The 18417-nt window shown below is 40.0% G+C and overlaps 1 protein-coding gene across 2 annotated transcripts in view; it reads left to right on the top strand.

Annotated features, from left to right (window-relative positions):
* Window positions 1-6605: 6605 nt before the first annotated feature.
* Window positions 6606-18417, top strand: part of prr12.L (proline rich 12 L homeolog) — a 79322-nt gene continuing 67510 nt past the window's right edge. For both annotated transcript variants that reach the window (XM_018226336.2, XM_018226337.2), the window contains exon 1: window positions 6606-7103. In XM_018226336.2, the coding sequence (XP_018081825.1) occupies window positions 7018-7103 (86 nt within the window). In that variant the 5' untranslated portion in view covers window positions 6606-7017. The remainder of the gene's footprint in view (window positions 7104-18417) is intronic.

Consider the following 18417-nt stretch of genomic DNA (forward strand, 5'->3'; position numbering starts at 1 on the left):
GCTGCTGGCAATTCCAGGCTCTTTCATCACCATGGTTTTCTCAGGGAGAGGGCTGGGGAGATCAAAACACCTACTGTGATATAAGCCAGACCATAGGGAGCTGGGAAAATTGTCTCTAGGATGATTATTACATTTCTTTGGCCTTTTTTGGCCCAAGTAAAAATGAGCATAATGTGAAATGCAGACAAAGGTCCATCATATATCAATGAGACAGCATTCCTTGTCTGTGTATAGAAGTGAGCGCACAGGAGAGCTTGGACGAGCTTCCCACTTATCAAAGAGCACATTGTGTGTGTCTGTGCCTGTGGTGGGGTGCAGGGTGGGTTTGGGCTATTTTATTGGTAACTGAAGGAAATGAAAGATCTAGGAACCTTATCTGATGGAATTATAATCCTCTAAACCCACGTGGGGGTCTGGGGATTGTGGAATCCTTTCCAGCAGTGAGGTGTGTGCAGCCAAATGGAACCTGCCGTCTATTAGCTGCCACCGTTCCTATATATATATATATATATATATATATATATATATATATATATATATATATATATATATATATATATATATATATATATATATATATCACATAGTAAAAGGTAAAGGTCATTACTGTGTAATCTGAATATTAAAGAGGTAGTTCACATTTATTGTTTTCAAATTGTTTCACTCACTTTCAATTTTTAATAATTTTATTTTATAATGCAATTGGTTTGCCCAACCCAAAACAACCCTGCCCCATTTGCTAGTACAGCTATAGGACCTATTATCCAGAATGCTCCATGCCTGGAAAATGTGTCTTTCTATAATTTGGATCTCTTAACCTTAGGTCTGCTAAAACAAAATCATTAAACCCAAGAAGATTGTTTTCTCACCAATAAGGATTAATTATATGTTAGTTGGAATCAAGTACAAGGTACTGTTTTATTAACACCTAGAAAAAGGCTAGATTAAGCCGAAACGTTGCCTGGTTGTATTACCCAAAAAATTCAACGGTCTTTTCATTTTTGCAACAAAGAGGTGCTGCAGCGGTATTTCTTTTTCTGCTATGAGACCCACTCGGACACGAGGCAGGGCTGTTTATTCAGATGGAGTTGTATTATAGGCTGTAACGTATTATACACTAGGGTATGTTTTACAGTATTTTTAAAGCTCATATAGTCTACAATAACTACCCAATGTTCTATTTAGAATCAATATAATTTAGTACTACTGTGACTCTAAATCCATTCATCCCAACCCCTCAGATCACTGATTTCCTTATTAATGTTCCCAGGCACACAAACCAGTGGGGGAGACGCACTAATCTCCCTAGGTCTCGGACCAGTGATATAACTAGCAGACATGTGTTGTGATTATATTGATTAATCCTAATCATATTCCTTGTCCAATGCCAGATTTAGTCATTACATGCATGCAGCGTCTGGCGCGAGCTATATGCAGACATTAAATAATGTATTTGTGTTCTAGCACAGACACGGCTAGACACATCCACATAAATACCACGTTTCCCTCGTCCAGACACAACTGGGATCTCCGACTCGCTCTGCTCCCTAAGCCCAAATCTTTCATAAACTCCTTGGGGTTATTAACACTGAGTGTAATATGTGTAACACCTTGACCTATTGTATGTATTTGTGTATATACACATGTTTGTACAAGATCTAGCTTACGAGATATAAATGCAAGTATTAGCAAATAATGCTGCACTTCATTTTACATTGATATTATGCCCATAATGTATAGTAAATCCCCCCCCCCACACATTTAATTCTGTATATATTACACATACACCACACACACACACACACATAGGGATCAGGTTTGGAATCCCTTATCCAGAAACCCATCAGGGTCAGAACTAGGGGTAGGCAGTATCCTGTTCCAGACCTTCGTCCCAGCACCCGGTTGGCTTGGCCTGGGTCTAAAACCCATTATCCAGAACAGTGATGTAACTAGATATTACTGGGCCCCACAGCAAGTTATTTTTCAGGCCCCCAAAACGTCTAGAGTCTGACCTGTTTTACCAATATGTTTTGAAATTGTATTTTAATTAGGGCCCCTTGTACCTCCTGGGCCCCCTGCAGCTGCAGGGTCTGCTTCCTCTGTAGTTACACTCCTGATCCAGAAAGCTCTGAATCACAGGACAGCCATCTCCCACAGACTTATTTTAAGAATCCGTATGGGATCCATTATCCGGAAACCCATTGTCCATTAAGTTCCAAATTATGGATAGGCTGTCTCCCGTAGACTCCATTTTACCCAAACAATCCAGATTTTTATAAACTATTTCTTTTGTCTCTGTGATAATAAAACATTGTTCCCATTGGTTTATTCCTATGTATTGAGCTTTATCCTTGGGATAGGGCATTGTGTGATGTCATATATGTACATTTTATTGGTCATTACCCCCCCTTAAAAGGATTGTGTGGAGGGGAGACCGATAGCCTATGAGTAAGTGCCCACCCTTGGCATGAAATGCGTCAGGCTTAAGTATGTCTTAAATAAAGATTTTCTAATTTTTACATATCTTCTGGGCTCCTCTTTTTCGCGCAACAGGTCTTTCCCAACTTTTTGTTTTTGTTTGACTTTACAAAATTACATGGCTGGAGGCCTTTTTTGGGATATGACTACTGTGTATGATTTTTGACCATTTTCACTTGATGCAATGAGAATCCACATGGAACTCTGAATTATTGCATAAAAAAGTAGAACTACACACCACAGTAAATACCTTGTACTCGATCCAAACTAAGATATAATGAATCCTTATTAGAAGCAAAACCGGCCTATTGGGTTTATTTAATGTTTACAAGATTTTCTAGTAGAGTTAAGGTATGAAAATCCAAATTACGGAAAGATCTGTTATCTGGAAAACCTCAGGTCTCGAGCATTCTGGATAACAGGTCTCATACCTGTATTTTTAATTTTTTTTAAATTATTTCATTTTTCTGTCTTATAAACAGTACCTTGTACTTGATGTTAACTAAACTGCATAAGTCCTTATTAGGGGCAGATACAATACTATTGGTTTTATTTAATGTTTAAATGTTTTAATCCAAATTCCAGAAAGATCCCTTATCTGGAAAAGCCTAGATCCCAGGTAATTATATAATTATAGATGATAAAATAGATCCTAAAAAAATATTTATCAAGCTGTGTATACATTTTGAGAAGCAGCTGCTTGAAAATGTGTAACTTGAACCTCCAGCAAAAAAAAAAATTGCAATTTATTTATGGTGCATTCTATATATATATTTTTTCATTTTTTTGTGGGGGGTTTAATTCCAGGTCCCGTAGGCATCTCACTCACATGGGTATAGAGATTCTCCTGCCTCGGTACTCACGATTAAATGGCCAGTCAGGGAATTCATAAACCAGGTGCATTGTGCAAATATTTCTGCAGACCGGTAACCCATAGCAACCAGTCAGAATTTGGCTTTCATTAGCATTTCTGCAGTTGACCAATTGGAGCTAGTCACTGATTGGTTGCTATGGGTTACTCTGAAGATGTAAAAGGACATGAATTTTTTTGAACTGCCCTCTCGGTTACACAAAGCGCCCACCTAACAATCTTACTGATTTTATTTATAATAATATTATTTTAAAAAAAGTCTAGTTCGCACATCTTATTTTAGATGAGGCTTTACTCACGTTAAATATAATTTTAGTGACGGTGGAACTCACCCAACTCATCAGCTCATCATTATACTGATCATTTAAGGATTCAGTAACCAGCAAAGCAAAGATACAGCAAGCAGTAAGACAACTCCTGCCAAGTTTGTAAAAACAAATATGCAAATAAATGAAAAAAAGGCTCATTTATAAACTGCAAACAATGGTGCAATCCACCATTTTTTTACACTTCCAAGAATAAATTGCAGCATTTCTCGCATAGAGACCAAAAGCTGCCCCAGCATTGGACTGGGGTGTCCCTGGCCCACAGGGGTTACAATCTAAAGGGCTCCTCCTGCCGCCACAACTGGGTCAGTGAGGCCCATCAGGCTTTTTCCCAGTGTCCCAAGGCCCAGTCCTCTGCCCCATAAATACAGCATTGGCAACATTCGACAATGAGCCTGGCAATGTACCCGACAATGTAAATAAGTCTGGAGAATGGCTCATTAGGGTAGCTTAGTACTCAGAGGCTCTTTTAGCCAGCACCTCCAGTGAGGTGCCCTTTAAAGGAGAAGAACAAATTTACATAAGCTTTATCAGAAAGGTCTATATAAATACACCAGTAAACCCTCAAAGTAATGCTGCTCTGAGTCCTCTGTCAAAAGAAACACAGCATTTCTTTCCTTATATTGTGTACACATGTATCAGACTTCCTGTTTTCAGCTTAAACCTCCAGGGCTAGGGCTTGAGCATGCTCAGTTTGCTCCTCTCTCCCTTTCCCTCTCCCTTTTCCCCCTCCCTCCACCCCCTCTCTGCTGTAATCTGAGCCCAGAGCTATGAGTGAGCAGGGAGAGACTGAGACAGGAAGTGATGTCACACCAAGCCAATATGGAAGATGCTATCTTAAACAAACAGAGAGAGCTTCTAGAGCTGTTTACCCAGGTATGGTAAAGAATTCTGCAGAATAAATATAGTGTTATAGTTGGACTATTGTGGCTAATCTATTAGAAATAAACTGCTTTGGTAGTTTTCCTTCTCTTTTAACACTCCCACTCCCAGTATATATACAGTGAAACCTCAATATTAAGTCCCCTGATTTAAAATTTTCCCGCATTTTACGTTTTTTATTTGTGGTCCCACCAATTTATAATACATTTCAATGGGAGCATTTCCCTGATTTTAAGTAATGTTTTCCCAGATTTTTCATCAAAATTTTGTCCAGTTTTTTTACTCTATGAATGTTAGTATTTGTGAAATAAAAAGGTTTAAAATTGTAACCAGTTGTATATTTTGCCATGGTTCTGCCTGTAAATGGTCAATTCCAATGAGTCTGCCCCTTATACAGTCCTGCACCAATCACTTATTGCTTTCGGTTGTGTATGTGACAGAGAGGCCTTGCACATGCCCCAATAGTGTTCATGAGGAAACTTCGGGCGACTTTGGAAAGCCAAAGCAATCCTGGCGCGCATTTCGGGGAGATTAGTCGCCCGAAGAAGAGAAGATTTGTTGCTGGGTGACTAATATCCACGGAATCTTACCGTGTGCCACCAGCCTTAGAATAATTTATGGAGCGATATTCTGAGACAATTAGCAATAGGTTTTCATTATTTGTGTTTTTTGAGTTATTTAGCAGCCCTCAAGTTTGCAATGTCAGCAATCTGGTTGCTAGGGTCCAAATTACCCTAGCAACCATGCATTGAACAAGAGACTGTAAGATAATTAGGCGAGGGTCTGAATAGAAAGACGAATAACAAAAAGTAGCAATAAAAATAGATTTGCAGCTTTACAGAGCATATGTTTTTTAGATGCGGTTAGTGACCCGCACTTGAAAGCATCAGAAGAAAATGGCAAATAATTTAAAAAAATTATAAAAAAATAATGATAGCCAGTTGAAAAGTTGCTTAGAACTGGCCATACTACATACTAAAAGTTATCTTAAAGGGGTGGTTCACCTTTGAGATAATTTTTAGTATGATGTAGAGAGTGAGATTCTGAGACAATTTGCAATTGATTATCATTTTGAGTTATTTAGCTTTTTGTCCAGCAGCTCTTCAATTTGCATTTTAATCAATCCGGTTGCTAGCGTACAAATTAGCCGAGCAACCATGCATTGATTTGAAAAAGAGACTGGAATATGAACAGGAGAGGGTCTAAATAGAAAGATAAGTAATAAAAAGTAGCAATAACAATACATTTGTAGCCTTATAGAACATTTGTTTTTTTAGAAGGGGTCAGCGACACCCATTTGAAAGCTGCAAAGAGACAGAAGAAAAAGGCAAATAACTATAAAACAATAAAAAATAAATAATGAAAACCAATCGAAAAGTTGCTTAGAATTGGCCATTCTATAACATACTAACAGTTACCTTTAGAGTCAAGGCACACAGGCAGATTCGGGGAGATTAGTCGCCCGGCGACAAATCTCCTCTTCTTCGGGGCGACTAATCTCCCCGGACTGCCTCCCCGCTGGCTAGAATGTAAATCACCGGCGGGATGGCACTCGGAGTGCCATCCCGCCAGGGAATTACATTTTAGCCGGTAGAAAGGCAGTTTCGGGGAGATTAATCTTCCCGAAGAAGCGGAGATTTGTCGACATGCGACTAATCTCCCTGAATCTGCCTATGTGCCCTGATGAACCATCCCTTTAAAAATGAACAACCTTTTTAAAGTAGGAGTAAAGCTGATCCTTTTTTTTCAGAAAAAGTGGGTACTGTATCCCCACCTGTACTATGATGGCACCTCTGTCTATCCAAAGGCTAGACAGCAATTTATTTAAATGGATATAAATAAAAGTGTAATATTCATATGATGTTGTGTAACAGTTATGGTATAGCTCTGCAGTGTAATGCTGAGCAGTAGGACAGTCTAGTTGTGTGTGTGTGTTTGTAGCTTTTCAGTCTGTGTCTGTTACTAGTGAGAATGTATGTGGTGGTTGAGATGTAGTGTAATTTTAGCCTGTCTCAGCCCCCTCCTCCTCTTCCTCCTCCTCTGTGTGCTAGCAGGAGGGTAGTCTCTGCCTCTGTCTGCCTTTCTCTCTTTCTCTCTCCTGCCTTCCTCCCCTCCCCCTTTGTACAGTTCACTGAAATGTATGCTGGGAAGCTGAAATAGACACATAGAGAGGGTTGCAAAAATGGCTGCACCATGAAAAAAAAACCAAAATACATTTGCAATCCGGAGAAAGAAGGGCTTCTAATCAAGTCTGAGCAGATAGACGGCAGGGGTCGGCGAGTGGAGGGCCCTTAGGAATTGGATTTTGACTTTGTTTTTTTTATTTGATTATTTTTTTCTACTGCTGGGAGAGAGGAGACAGAGGAGAGGAAGAGAGAGGAAGAGAGAGGGAAGAGCTGGCAGTGGAGCGGAGAGTGCAAAGGGGACATACAAAATCCACAGAAAGAACAAAAGAAATTAATGGATAGAAATTATCCGACCGCTGGTTTTGGAGATCCACTAGGGGCTGGTTCAGGATGGAGCTACGAAAGGTCGGCAAAGGCAAGGTAAGCCGTGGGGTTTACACTGTATCCGAGTGCGACAATGGGTAGCAAAGTGCTACAAATGGATTGCAGAAGGTCAGCGGTGCGTGCGACTTTGTGCTTCATGTCTTGCACACTGCACAGATTTGGCCCTGGCTCTCATCATGGAAGGGGAATAGCTAGGAGACTCTGCTTTGTACCCCTTTACTTTTTTTTATTTTCTATAGTTATTTATTGAGGTGCACCCAGATACCCCCCACATTCCAGGCGCAAACAAGAAGCGCCCTCCCGCATCAAATTCCTTGATGGTTGCAAGAGGAGAGAGGGAGGGAGGGAAGAAAAAAAAAAAAAGAATGAATCCAGCCCTGTCTGTTCCAGGCCTGCAGTCTGCAGCAGGGAGCACGTTGCAAGCTGAAGGGATTTCCTTCCATTTTGCTTTCTTCTTTCAGCTTCTGGGGGAGAAAAGCAAAAGAGCTTGGACTCAAATGTCATTTTTGGGGTGCAGGGAGCTTATTATGTTGATGCCAGTGCAGTGTATAGTGGTGGGAGGAGGATGCACATCATTAGCCCATTAATGTTGCTTTTTATTGCTACATTTCTTTTTACAATGGTGGAAGAAGAGGGGAATTGTAGGGTACCTGCTGCTTTGTGCATTCTGGGCAATAACTTAGTGATTTGCACCCGCCAGCTTTGTTTATTTTTGCATATTCAAAGCAAAAGGCCTGGTGCTCAGGGGGTGGAACCAAATGACCATGCCCCCTTTTTTTAAAAAAAAGATTTAATTCCATTCAGAACACCATGTGCTTTATTTACTTTTTTTTTTATTCATTATTCTGTATTCATCAGCAGGCAGTCCATCTTGGATCTCCCAGGCAAAAGCTTTTCTCTGGCTGCTGGGGGCTGGTTGGATGCTTTTCTGCAGGAGGGAGAAAGATGGGAGGCAGCAATGGGGGGGGGGGAGAGATTGCAGTAGAAGGTTTTAGCAGCAAAAGACAGTGTGTTTTATATTCACAAAGTGGATATAAATCCACTGTATCCAGGGCTGCTGTATTTTTATTGATCTAGTTATTTATGGAAGGGGAGGAATTAGATTTAGAAAATGATCAATGAATTGGAAATCTGGGTGAAGAACTCACTTTGCTGCTCATTACCCAGCTGCGGGGTTACACGGGCTCTGCCAGGCCTAATCTGCACAGGAGCAATCAACAAGCAGGGAGCACTGAGCTACTGAACTGCTTGTGGATCTGTGGAATATTAAATGATTGCACAATGTTTCCCTAATGCAATTACTTCTGATTGGGGGTCTTTGACATGTCTTGGGATCTATGCCAACTCCCATTAATGATTCCGCTAAAATAATGCTGGTTTAACCTTGATTACGGGGTTGTGTATGGTGGAGGTATTTATATAGCCGGTTAATAAACCTCTTATTCACTGCACTTGGCTAAATGGATTTAAACAGCAATTCAGTCCTATAGCATCAATTCCACAGGCGACCCAACAGCTCCTGTTGCCAACATTATCCTTTGTTCCACATTAATGGGAGTTGTAGTTTGTGTGTGTATGTGTGTGTGTGTGTGTGTGTGTGTGTGTATATATATATATATATATATATATATATATATAGACAGACAAATACAAGAGGTCCTCTGCACTCAAACCATTATCAATATATTTAAGACAGAGACATTTTGTGAATACTGCTACTGAAAAATGCCTTACCCTTTAAACAAAACAGGGATTGTTTGTCCATATATTGCAATATATTTAAGATGGCCAACTACATCAAAGTCATCCCATATCTGGCCAATCCTTTGCTCAATTTTCATCTGATTTCATTAAGAATTCTATTACTTCATTATACATTTTACAAAGGAACTAAGTTTTACCTGCAACTTATAATGTCTAATAAAAGGGCAGCCAAGTTTGGGAGTTCAAAGCAAAACTCCCAAACTTGGCTGCCAAGTTTGGGAGTTTTGCTTTGAAAGCAGCTAGTAAGTTGCAGGTAACTCCCAAACTTGGCTGCCCTTTTATTAGGTATATATCTATATATCTAGATATCTAGATATCTAGATATCTAGATATCTAGATATCTAGATATAGATAGATAGATAGATAGATAGATATATAGATATATATATAGATATAGATAAAGATAGAGATATATATATATATATATATATATATATATATATATATATATATATATATATATATATATATATATATATAGATATATACCCTTGTGCTGCATGGCTAATTAGCAATTTAGATGCATGCAGCAGACTGGGCTGATTTCTGTGCAGCCATGGTACCTACTAGTATGATCTGCATAATGAATAGATAATTAAGGAATTATTTAGAAGCATTCTGTTCATGAACTAAGAAACTTAGATACGTGCTGCCCAAAAAGCAGAACAGTCTGCAGCATGCATCATAATTATCCACTAATTAGTCATGTTGGTTTATAAATATGTCCTGTTTATAATGAGTAAAGTGCCCATGTTACAATGGCTGATTGATTTATAACTCAGACTTTGGAATGTATCAAATTATAGCAGAACCGTTGTGTGTGTGTGTGTGTGTGTGTATATATATATATATATATATATATATATATATATATATATATATATATATATATTATTTTAAAAAGTGTCTGCTCTGTATTACTGCGTGGTCAAAAAAGTAAATTTTTGCAGGTAGGACCAGAAAATATTTATTCACATACCATTTGTGTCCAATGTTTCGGTTCTCTGATAAAGGTTCTAATGAGGACTGAAACATAGGACACAAATGGTATGTGAATAAATATTTCTTTACTTATCTAGAGTTTGCTGGCCCTACCTGCAAAACAAATATATATTGGTGCCATGCAGTATTGTTTTTAAAGCCGCTATGCATACTAATGTTGACAACTCACCCTATTAAAGCTATACACAAAAAAATGCAAATGGGAAATGGCCAATTAGCAGCTCATTTATTTGTGTACTGATAGACCTCACAGAAAGCAGTGCAGCCTGCAGCATGCATCCCAATGAACTGCTAATTAGTTCTGTAGGATGTTGATTTAATATTTGTGCCCTAGTGGGGGGGGGGGGGAGGTTTGTATAATGTAAGTGGACAAACACATTTGCAGCAGTTAATGCCTATGAGAGGGCTAATATTTGTTGTTATATAAAATATTTTGTTGTAGGGCAAAAAGGTGACACTGGCTCTGCAGCTAAGGCAATGCGCTCTTGTATGAGCAGTGGTGACAGAGCATTGTGGTACTGTATAGCTCAGCCGCCAAATAAATCAGGTGTCCCACTTGTAAACACACAGATGTTGCTGAGCTACAACTTCCAGCAAACCCCCAATAGAGTGTGTGTGGGTGCTGGAAGGCTCCAGTTGGGGCATCTAACACAATAATAAAAATTAACTTATTTAGATCATTATATCATGTGATCATCAGACCCCTCAGAGCTCTAAAGTCAGCCATAGTAGATAGCAACATTTGGAAGTTCCAAACTTGCAAATGAAAAGGAGTGGAAGAGCTGAATGACTTGTCCTTTAATCTGAGTCCGTGACTTTGGTTCTGATAAGAGCGAGGCATCACAGGAAGATCTTGGCTTATCACTAAATTCAACTGTGGCTGCTGCAGAACCTCTTGGGAAATGCTCTGTGTGTCTGCCCTTTCTGGAACAGGTACTTGTGTTTAGATTATGTAGTAGTGTCCATGCTAATAATGTGGCAACCGCTGATACCGATGGGAATTAGGTGAAAAAGCACAGGTGCTTTTACAGGTGGAGTCCCCTACATAGGCTGTCCTCCTCTTCTCTTAAGAGCCATGGGAAGAAATGGGATCTCGTTTGGAGGCGATTTCTAGCCTCCCACAAGGTTCCCTAGGTTGTACAGCTATGCCAATGCCAGGTAAAGCCCTGATGTAATATTATGCCACATTAGTGATAATTTTGTACAGCGCTGACCTATGCTTCCAGTTGTACACCAGCTCTGTCCAAGCTACATATAGGCCTCCTAATTTACTACCCACTGTGACCTGCTCTACTGGTATCTCCTCTTATAAGCCCAGGGCTAAACACTTGTCCCTACAACTCAAGTGGAGTCTGAACAGGCAGCATAGTAAAAATACTTGGCACACATATATGTCATAGGCAGAGCGGAGTATCGGGTTTGGCAGCCTTTCACTTTGTCTTCATAAAAAAAGAACATCTTTATGCTATGCGTAAAGTTAGGCAAGGGATTAATTTGCCCTTTATAATACTGAAACCCTTGTAATGTAAAATACATAAAAACTGTAGGGGGGAATCGGATCCATAGAACCGCACTCATATTGATGAGCGAAATGTTTTACCGAGTTTCACCGCAAAAAATAACGCCCATAGACTCCAATGGGTGAAAAAAAATTTCGCTTGTAATGTGAAAATTTTCTTTCATGTATAGCTCCTCGAAGTAAGAAAATACCATATTTATATCTTGTTTCTTGCCCAAACAGCAATTTACATCTATGGATTTTCTAATTCGTTTCTCTCCAAGGGAACAGCATGGCAGCTCCCACCTAATGCTGTAGGAAAGGAATAATCAATGCACACAATGCTTTAGCTGCTGCAGGTTGGAAATAGATCATATAACTGTGGAATTTATACTTTGGTCACTGACCAAATGCCCCCCGCAAAAGGACCCTAAACACAGCCCTGTCTGATTTCTAATGCTACCAGCTTTTATAGACATAGCCTGCTTATCAGTCTGTTTCCATGCAGGGTTTTAAAATCGACCAACTGCACACAAGTATTTAAACAATTTATGCACTATATCTTATTACTATGCAAAGATATGCCTGCCTAAGCGAATGGTTATGGTGCCTATGCCATTTAATGATGTTGTACATGACACGTTTCGCACATTTCTGTACTTTTTTTTTCATATGACGTAGTGGCCTCTTATATTCAGCGATGGGAACCAGTGTCGGACTGGGATGCCAGGGGCCCACCAGAAAACCTTAGGCTGAGAGCCCACTTTCCAAACGATTATTCATCCTCACTCAACCTCATTATTCTCCTAGTCTCTTTTCTCTACATACTATACTGTATTCTTCCATTTAAAGGACCAGTAACATCAATTTAAAGAATTTGTTAGTATACTACGAAAAAAAACCACCAACACATATTAAACTTTAAAATCGAAAAGTCTTTATTTACCGAAACTCCGCTTGCGCTCCTCTTCAGAAAAGGAGTCAGGGTGACCATCCATCATGCGGCGCTCGATTTCTCCTCCCTGGCTAGCTCCGATAAGGAAGGCAGGGAGGAGAAATCGAGCGCTGCACGATGGATCACCCGATTGCCTTTTCTAAAGAGGAGAGCAAGCAGAGTTTTGGTAAGTTATTTCTAAATAAAGACTTTGCGATTTTAACGTTTAATATTTGTTGGTGGTTTTTTTTCCGATTATTTTTTTTTTCTTTTTTTTTGTTACTGGTCTTTTAAGCCTCTTTGTTCCCATAAAGAATATATAGCTGGAGGGCCTTTATAATAGCAACATCTCTAAAAGTGTCTGCCTCCGCATTCAGCTGCCCTTACTTTCATTTCCGCCCTCAGCCCAGGGAGTGAGGAAGAAGAAGCGGTGCAGTTTGGGCGGTTCAGCCTAAAGGCGAGGGGGTGAGATTTATAACCATGCCAAACCTGCAGCAGTCGTGTGTGTGTTAGTGAGGCCCTTCCTGTTTCCTAGAGGAAGAGGCTTGACTTGTGCGTCCAGATAGACTTTCTATAAGGTCAGGACAGGGCTCAGGGCAGTCACACTCATCCTGGAGAGGCCACCTGCATCTCACTCTCTCTCACTCAGCCTAATAATCACCCTTTTACAAAGATTAGAACAGGATACTAAGTAAAAGCAGTATCCCATTTCTCTCCTAGAATGCATACTTCTAATATAGTTCATCAGTGTACTGTGCTGCACTCTTAAAGGGCATGTAAACCCATGAAAACATTTTGTCTAATGTCATTCTAAGCAACTATCCCATATCCAAGCAATGTCGGAGTGGCCCACAGGGATACCAGGAAAACACCCGGTGGGCCCAGTTGTCAGTGGCCCCTCATGCTGCTAAACATTTGGCCTATTTCATGGCCATTTCCTATTTCTATGAGAAGAAAGAGGTTAAATAGGTGGAATAATAGATTATAGTATGTAAAGAAAAGAGACTAGGAGAATAGAGGTTGAGTGAGGAGAGGAAGAAAATAGTACTGAGGGTGGACCCCTGGTCTAAGGTTTTTTGGTGGCCCCCTGGTGTCCCAGTCTGACACTGTATCCAAGCACTGCACCTTTTCCAATGGGTTTCAAGTTGTTTGTAAATGTAATTGCAATTGAAAGCTGTATCTGCTGCCTGTCCCTTGTTCATCTCTGCCTTGCTGACTTATAAAACAATGTAACAGAAGTAAGATTATCAACAGAGCTGACTTCGTTAGAACTGCGTTGGCAAAACCAGCAGTGCTGACAGATCCATAAACGCTACTTTCAATAGCAATTGCATTTTATTTAAAAGGGGACGGTTTACCTTTAAGTTAACGTTTAGTATGTTATAGTAGGGCCAATTCTAAGCAACTTTTCAATTGGTCTTTGTTTATTTTTTTTTATAGTTTTTCAATTAATTGCCTTCTTCTGATCTATCCTAGATTTCAAATGGGGTTCACTGAACCCATCTAAAAAACCAAATGCCCTGTAAGGCTACACATTTATTGTTATGGCTTCATTATATTACTTCTCTTTTCTATTCAGGCCTCTCCTATTCATATTCCTGTCTCTTATTCAAATCAAGGCATGGTTGTGATGGTAATTTGGACAATAGCAACCAGACTGATGAAATAGCAAACTAGAGAGCTGCTGAATAATAAGCTCAATAACTCAAAAACTACAAATAATAAAAAATGAAAACCAAATGCAAATTGAATATTATACTACATCAGACCAGTTAATTTAAAGAGGAACAACCCCCTTAAACTAGGGATGCACTGAATCCACTATTTTGGATTCAGCCGAACCCCTGAATCCTTTGCGAAAGATTCAGCCTAATACAGAACCAAATTCTAATCCTAATTTTCATATGCAGGTAGGGGTGGAAAGGGGAAAACATTTTTTACTTCCTTGTTTTGTGACAAAAAGTCATGCAATTTCCCTCCCGGAATCCTAATTTTCAAATGCAAAATAGGATTCGGATTCTGATCGGCCTGGCAGAAGGATTTGGCCGAATCCTGCTGAAAAAGGCCGAATCCTAAATTCGGTGCATCCCTACCTTAAACCCACTGAAAATGTGCAATAAATGGACATTATAGTCCAAGTTGCTTTTAAGTACAATTGTATTTGGGGAGGTTACTTTTCCTTTAAAATTGAATGCTTTATAAAAGAATCCTAATGCTGAAGCTTGAAGGTTATGGTGGAAGTAGTAGTTCACAATCTGAATATTCAGTCTGGGCTATGTAGTAGCTTTCTGCACTGTTCCACACACTGCATTTCCCATGTATCCCTGTTTATTTTTATTACGGTAGTATGAATTCCACAGGGTGTTTAAATGAAACATATAGATTGGATACAAATACTGACCAGTATAGGAGGCAAAGAGGACCCTGCTCAATAGAGCTTACAATCTAAAAAGTAGTGAATGGTACTGTGTACGGTCCCACCCTGCTTCCCACCCATAAACTAGATTTGCTACATATTAAAGTTGCTTATTTTGCATTGTCTCTTTAAATATCGCACTCCTTATATTCAGAAGGAATCCGTAATGCCCCTTTACTGAACAGGTCACGTCCTTATGAGTTTTCCCGTCTCTGCTGCACCAGAACCCTGGCTTGCCTGCCAACTAGAGAATAATCGGTTCCGATTACCAGCTGTTGCCTTCTGATTGGTTCGGAGTGCTGGCAGTCGCATTAAAACCCCTCCAAGCTGGACACAGGCAGAATCCTGAGTAGCCTGTGGCTCAGCACTGACAAATATGCTGGCTCTGCATCCCAAGCAACAATAATACTCTTGTTAGGGGGGGTGCAGGCAGGTGCAATCACCCCGGGTTCGAAACTCTGCAGTGGGTATTAAGGAAACTCGGTTGCACCCCTGAAACGTTAGAAATTGACAGCAGCTATGGGATACTGTGTATAGAAAGGCAAGGTAGTGGCCAAAATAAGCAATTGTGTGCAGGGGCAATCCTGGCCCATCCGCCGCCTGAGGCAGCAGCATTTGCTGCTGCCCCCCCTCCCCTGGAAATTTGCTCTTAAAGTACCAGGAGCAGCATTTTTGCTGCCCCTGGTGCCTAGTGGGGCGCTGCCGCCTAAGGCGACAGCCTCAACTTGCCTCATTGGCGAAGCACCCCTGATTGTGTGATAGTGTCTATAGTAAGGAAGGAAAACTTTCAGTAAAGGAATAGTAACACCAAAAAAATGTAAGTATTTTAAAGGAATGACCATATAATGTACTGCTGCCCTCCACTAGTAAAACTGGTGTGTTTGCTATAGAAGCACAACTACAATTTGTAGCAGTGATCCCCAACCAGTGGCTCGTGAGCAACATGTTTCTCACCAATATTTTGGATGTTGCTCCCAGTGGCCTCAAAGCAGGTGCTTATTTTTTAATTTTTGGCTTGTTGTGTAAAAACAAGATCTACTGCTACCACATAGCCAATCACAGCCCATATTTGGCACCCCAGGAATTGTTTTTATGCTCGTGTTGCTCCCCAACTCCCTTTACATTTGAATGTGGCTCACAGGTATAACAGGTTGGGGGCCCCTGGTTTATAGTAACAAGCTGCTGTGTAGCCATGGGGGCAGCCATTCAAGCACAGGATACTCTGTAGATAACAGATACATTTTGAAGAATCCTATTGTATACGACATAGTTTATCTGTTATCTGCTGTGTATCCTGTGCCTTTTCTCCTTTTTCAGCTCTGAATGGCTGCTCTCATGGCTACACAGCAGCTTGTTTATATAACTATAGTACAGTTTCTGAAGCAAATACACCAGTTGTATCAGTGCAGGGCAACAGTATTTATATTATATTTTCATTACTTTAAAACCCTTTTGGGGGTATGTAATAAAAGTTGGTAGGAAAAAATATTTGCAATGCGAAAATTTATGCCTCTGTGCGCGAATTTAATATAGCTTTTGCCAACCCGGAAACTGTTTAGCGACCACTTCTGACAGCCGAAGAAGGTTTGCGAATTTTATAGTTTGCGCCAGTGCGCAGTGAATGTAATAAAACGTCTTACTGAAAAAGTTATGTTTGCTCCAAAAGATTGACACCTTCAAGCACTTCTTAAAAGTGGGCAATGCGCAATGAAAATTCGCAATGTAATAAAGTTTAAAGATGAGTATTACATTGCGAAATGCCAATTTTAATTCTTACTTGTGCAAAATGTTTTGCCCTTTGCGGCTTTTATTACATTCCCCCAAAATGTTTTTTGCGTTACTGTTCCTTTATCTGTGTGCATAGTGTGTAACGGGAATGTGTTTGTTATAAAGCAGGATATATTATTAGACTATAAGGGCTGCTGTTAAACTGCAACTCCCAGCATCCACTGGCAGCCAAAGGTTAAGGGATCCTGGGTGGTGATGGTTAACAACAGTTGGAGCAGCCCGTCCGTGCTCAAGTATGAATGAGCTGGGGAATCCTCTCGGAGGAGAAGTGGAACGCTCCTTGATTTATAAATCTATATATTGACAGGGAAAGCACAGAAGCAAAACATACAGAATGTCTTTATTAAAGGTTACCGATATGTTTCCCATAATTCATTTTTGCTGGGAGGTTACTGACACTGCATTCATCACTGCAAAGGCAAATTTATCACAGCTTGTGAGCGAGCGCTGTGCCAGCAGCTTGTTGCCTTCAGACGCACACACACACACACACACACACACACACACACACACACATATATATATATATATATATATATATATATATATATAAAATTCATCTAATGACAGCACTCATAGTATAATCAAATAAACAAAAAGGCTTGTTGCCTTCAGACGCACACACACACACACACACACACACATATATATATATATATATATATATATATATATATATATATATATATATATAAAATTCATCTAATGACAGCACTCATAGTATAATCAAATAAACAAAAAGGATAAACTAAAGCAGGTTTATTAATCCAACGTTTCGGTTCTATCTTAGAATCTTCATCAGGGAAGGTTCTAAGATAGAACCGAAACGTTGGATTAATAAACCTGCTTTAGTTTATCCTTTTTGTTTATTTGATTATACTGTGAATGCTGTCATTAGATGAATTCTACATTTCTTACAAAGACGGACTGGCACCCAGGCACTGATCCTACTTTTGGTGTGCATTCCATTGGGGACTACTATATATACAGGTATATACATATATACATACATATGCATTAAACTGCAAAATCAGATTTCAGCTTCAATAAATGTACTTACAACAATGCTTCCTGCAGGTTCCTTTGCCTCAGGGTTAGCCCTCCAGATGGATAACATGAAAAAGGCAAAGTTTTCCTGCAAATCACCTTAGCCATAGCCCTAGGGAAACGATTAATTGTGAAGAATGCAAGGCATTGTGGGACATTAAGGGTCAGGCCACACTGAACGTTTTGGGGAGATTTGGTCGCCTAGCGACTAATCGCCTCGTTTTTGCAGCGACCAATCTCCCCAAACGCTTTCCCTCACTCTGCGCCGGCTAAAATGAAAAAACGTGCTAATCACATGCGGCAATTCGTTTTCCAAAGTCGCCCGAAGTTTCCAACTTCGGAAAACGAATTGCCGCGTGTGATTAGCACCCGCGTTTTTTCATTTTAGCTGGTGCAGATTGAGGGGAAATGCCCAGTGTGGCCTGACCCTAAATCTTGGCTGGCTGGTTTCTGCTACATTGTTCAGAATCGCCAGTGCAGAGAATGGAAAGAGATAGACTGATACAGCCGTTTTGTCATGGATGTATATTGGGGAGTTACATTTTAAATGTCACTTTGGAACAAGCTGGACAAGTCGTAAAAGTAAAGAATAAAGACCAGGTGCAAAGATGCTGGAAATGTGCTTTCTTTTGCTTTATTCAATGCAGGCCTATATGGGATAGTCAGTCTGGGCTACAGGGTACAGCACCCACAGCTAAAAGGGATGGTTCACCTTCAAGTTATTACTGCTCTTTCTATTCAGGCCATCTCATGCATGGTTGCTAGGATAACTTGGATCCTAGCAACCCGATTGCTGAAATTGCAAACTGCTGCTGAATAACAAGCTAAATATCTCAAAATAATGCAAAATAAAAACCAATGGCAAATTTTCTCAGAATATCACTCTCTGCATTATAGTAAA

The sequence above is a fragment of the Xenopus laevis genome, chromosome 7L (assembly GCF_017654675.1).
Source record: "Xenopus laevis strain J_2021 chromosome 7L, Xenopus_laevis_v10.1, whole genome shotgun sequence".
NCBI lineage: Eukaryota > Metazoa > Chordata > Amphibia > Anura > Pipidae > Xenopus > Xenopus laevis.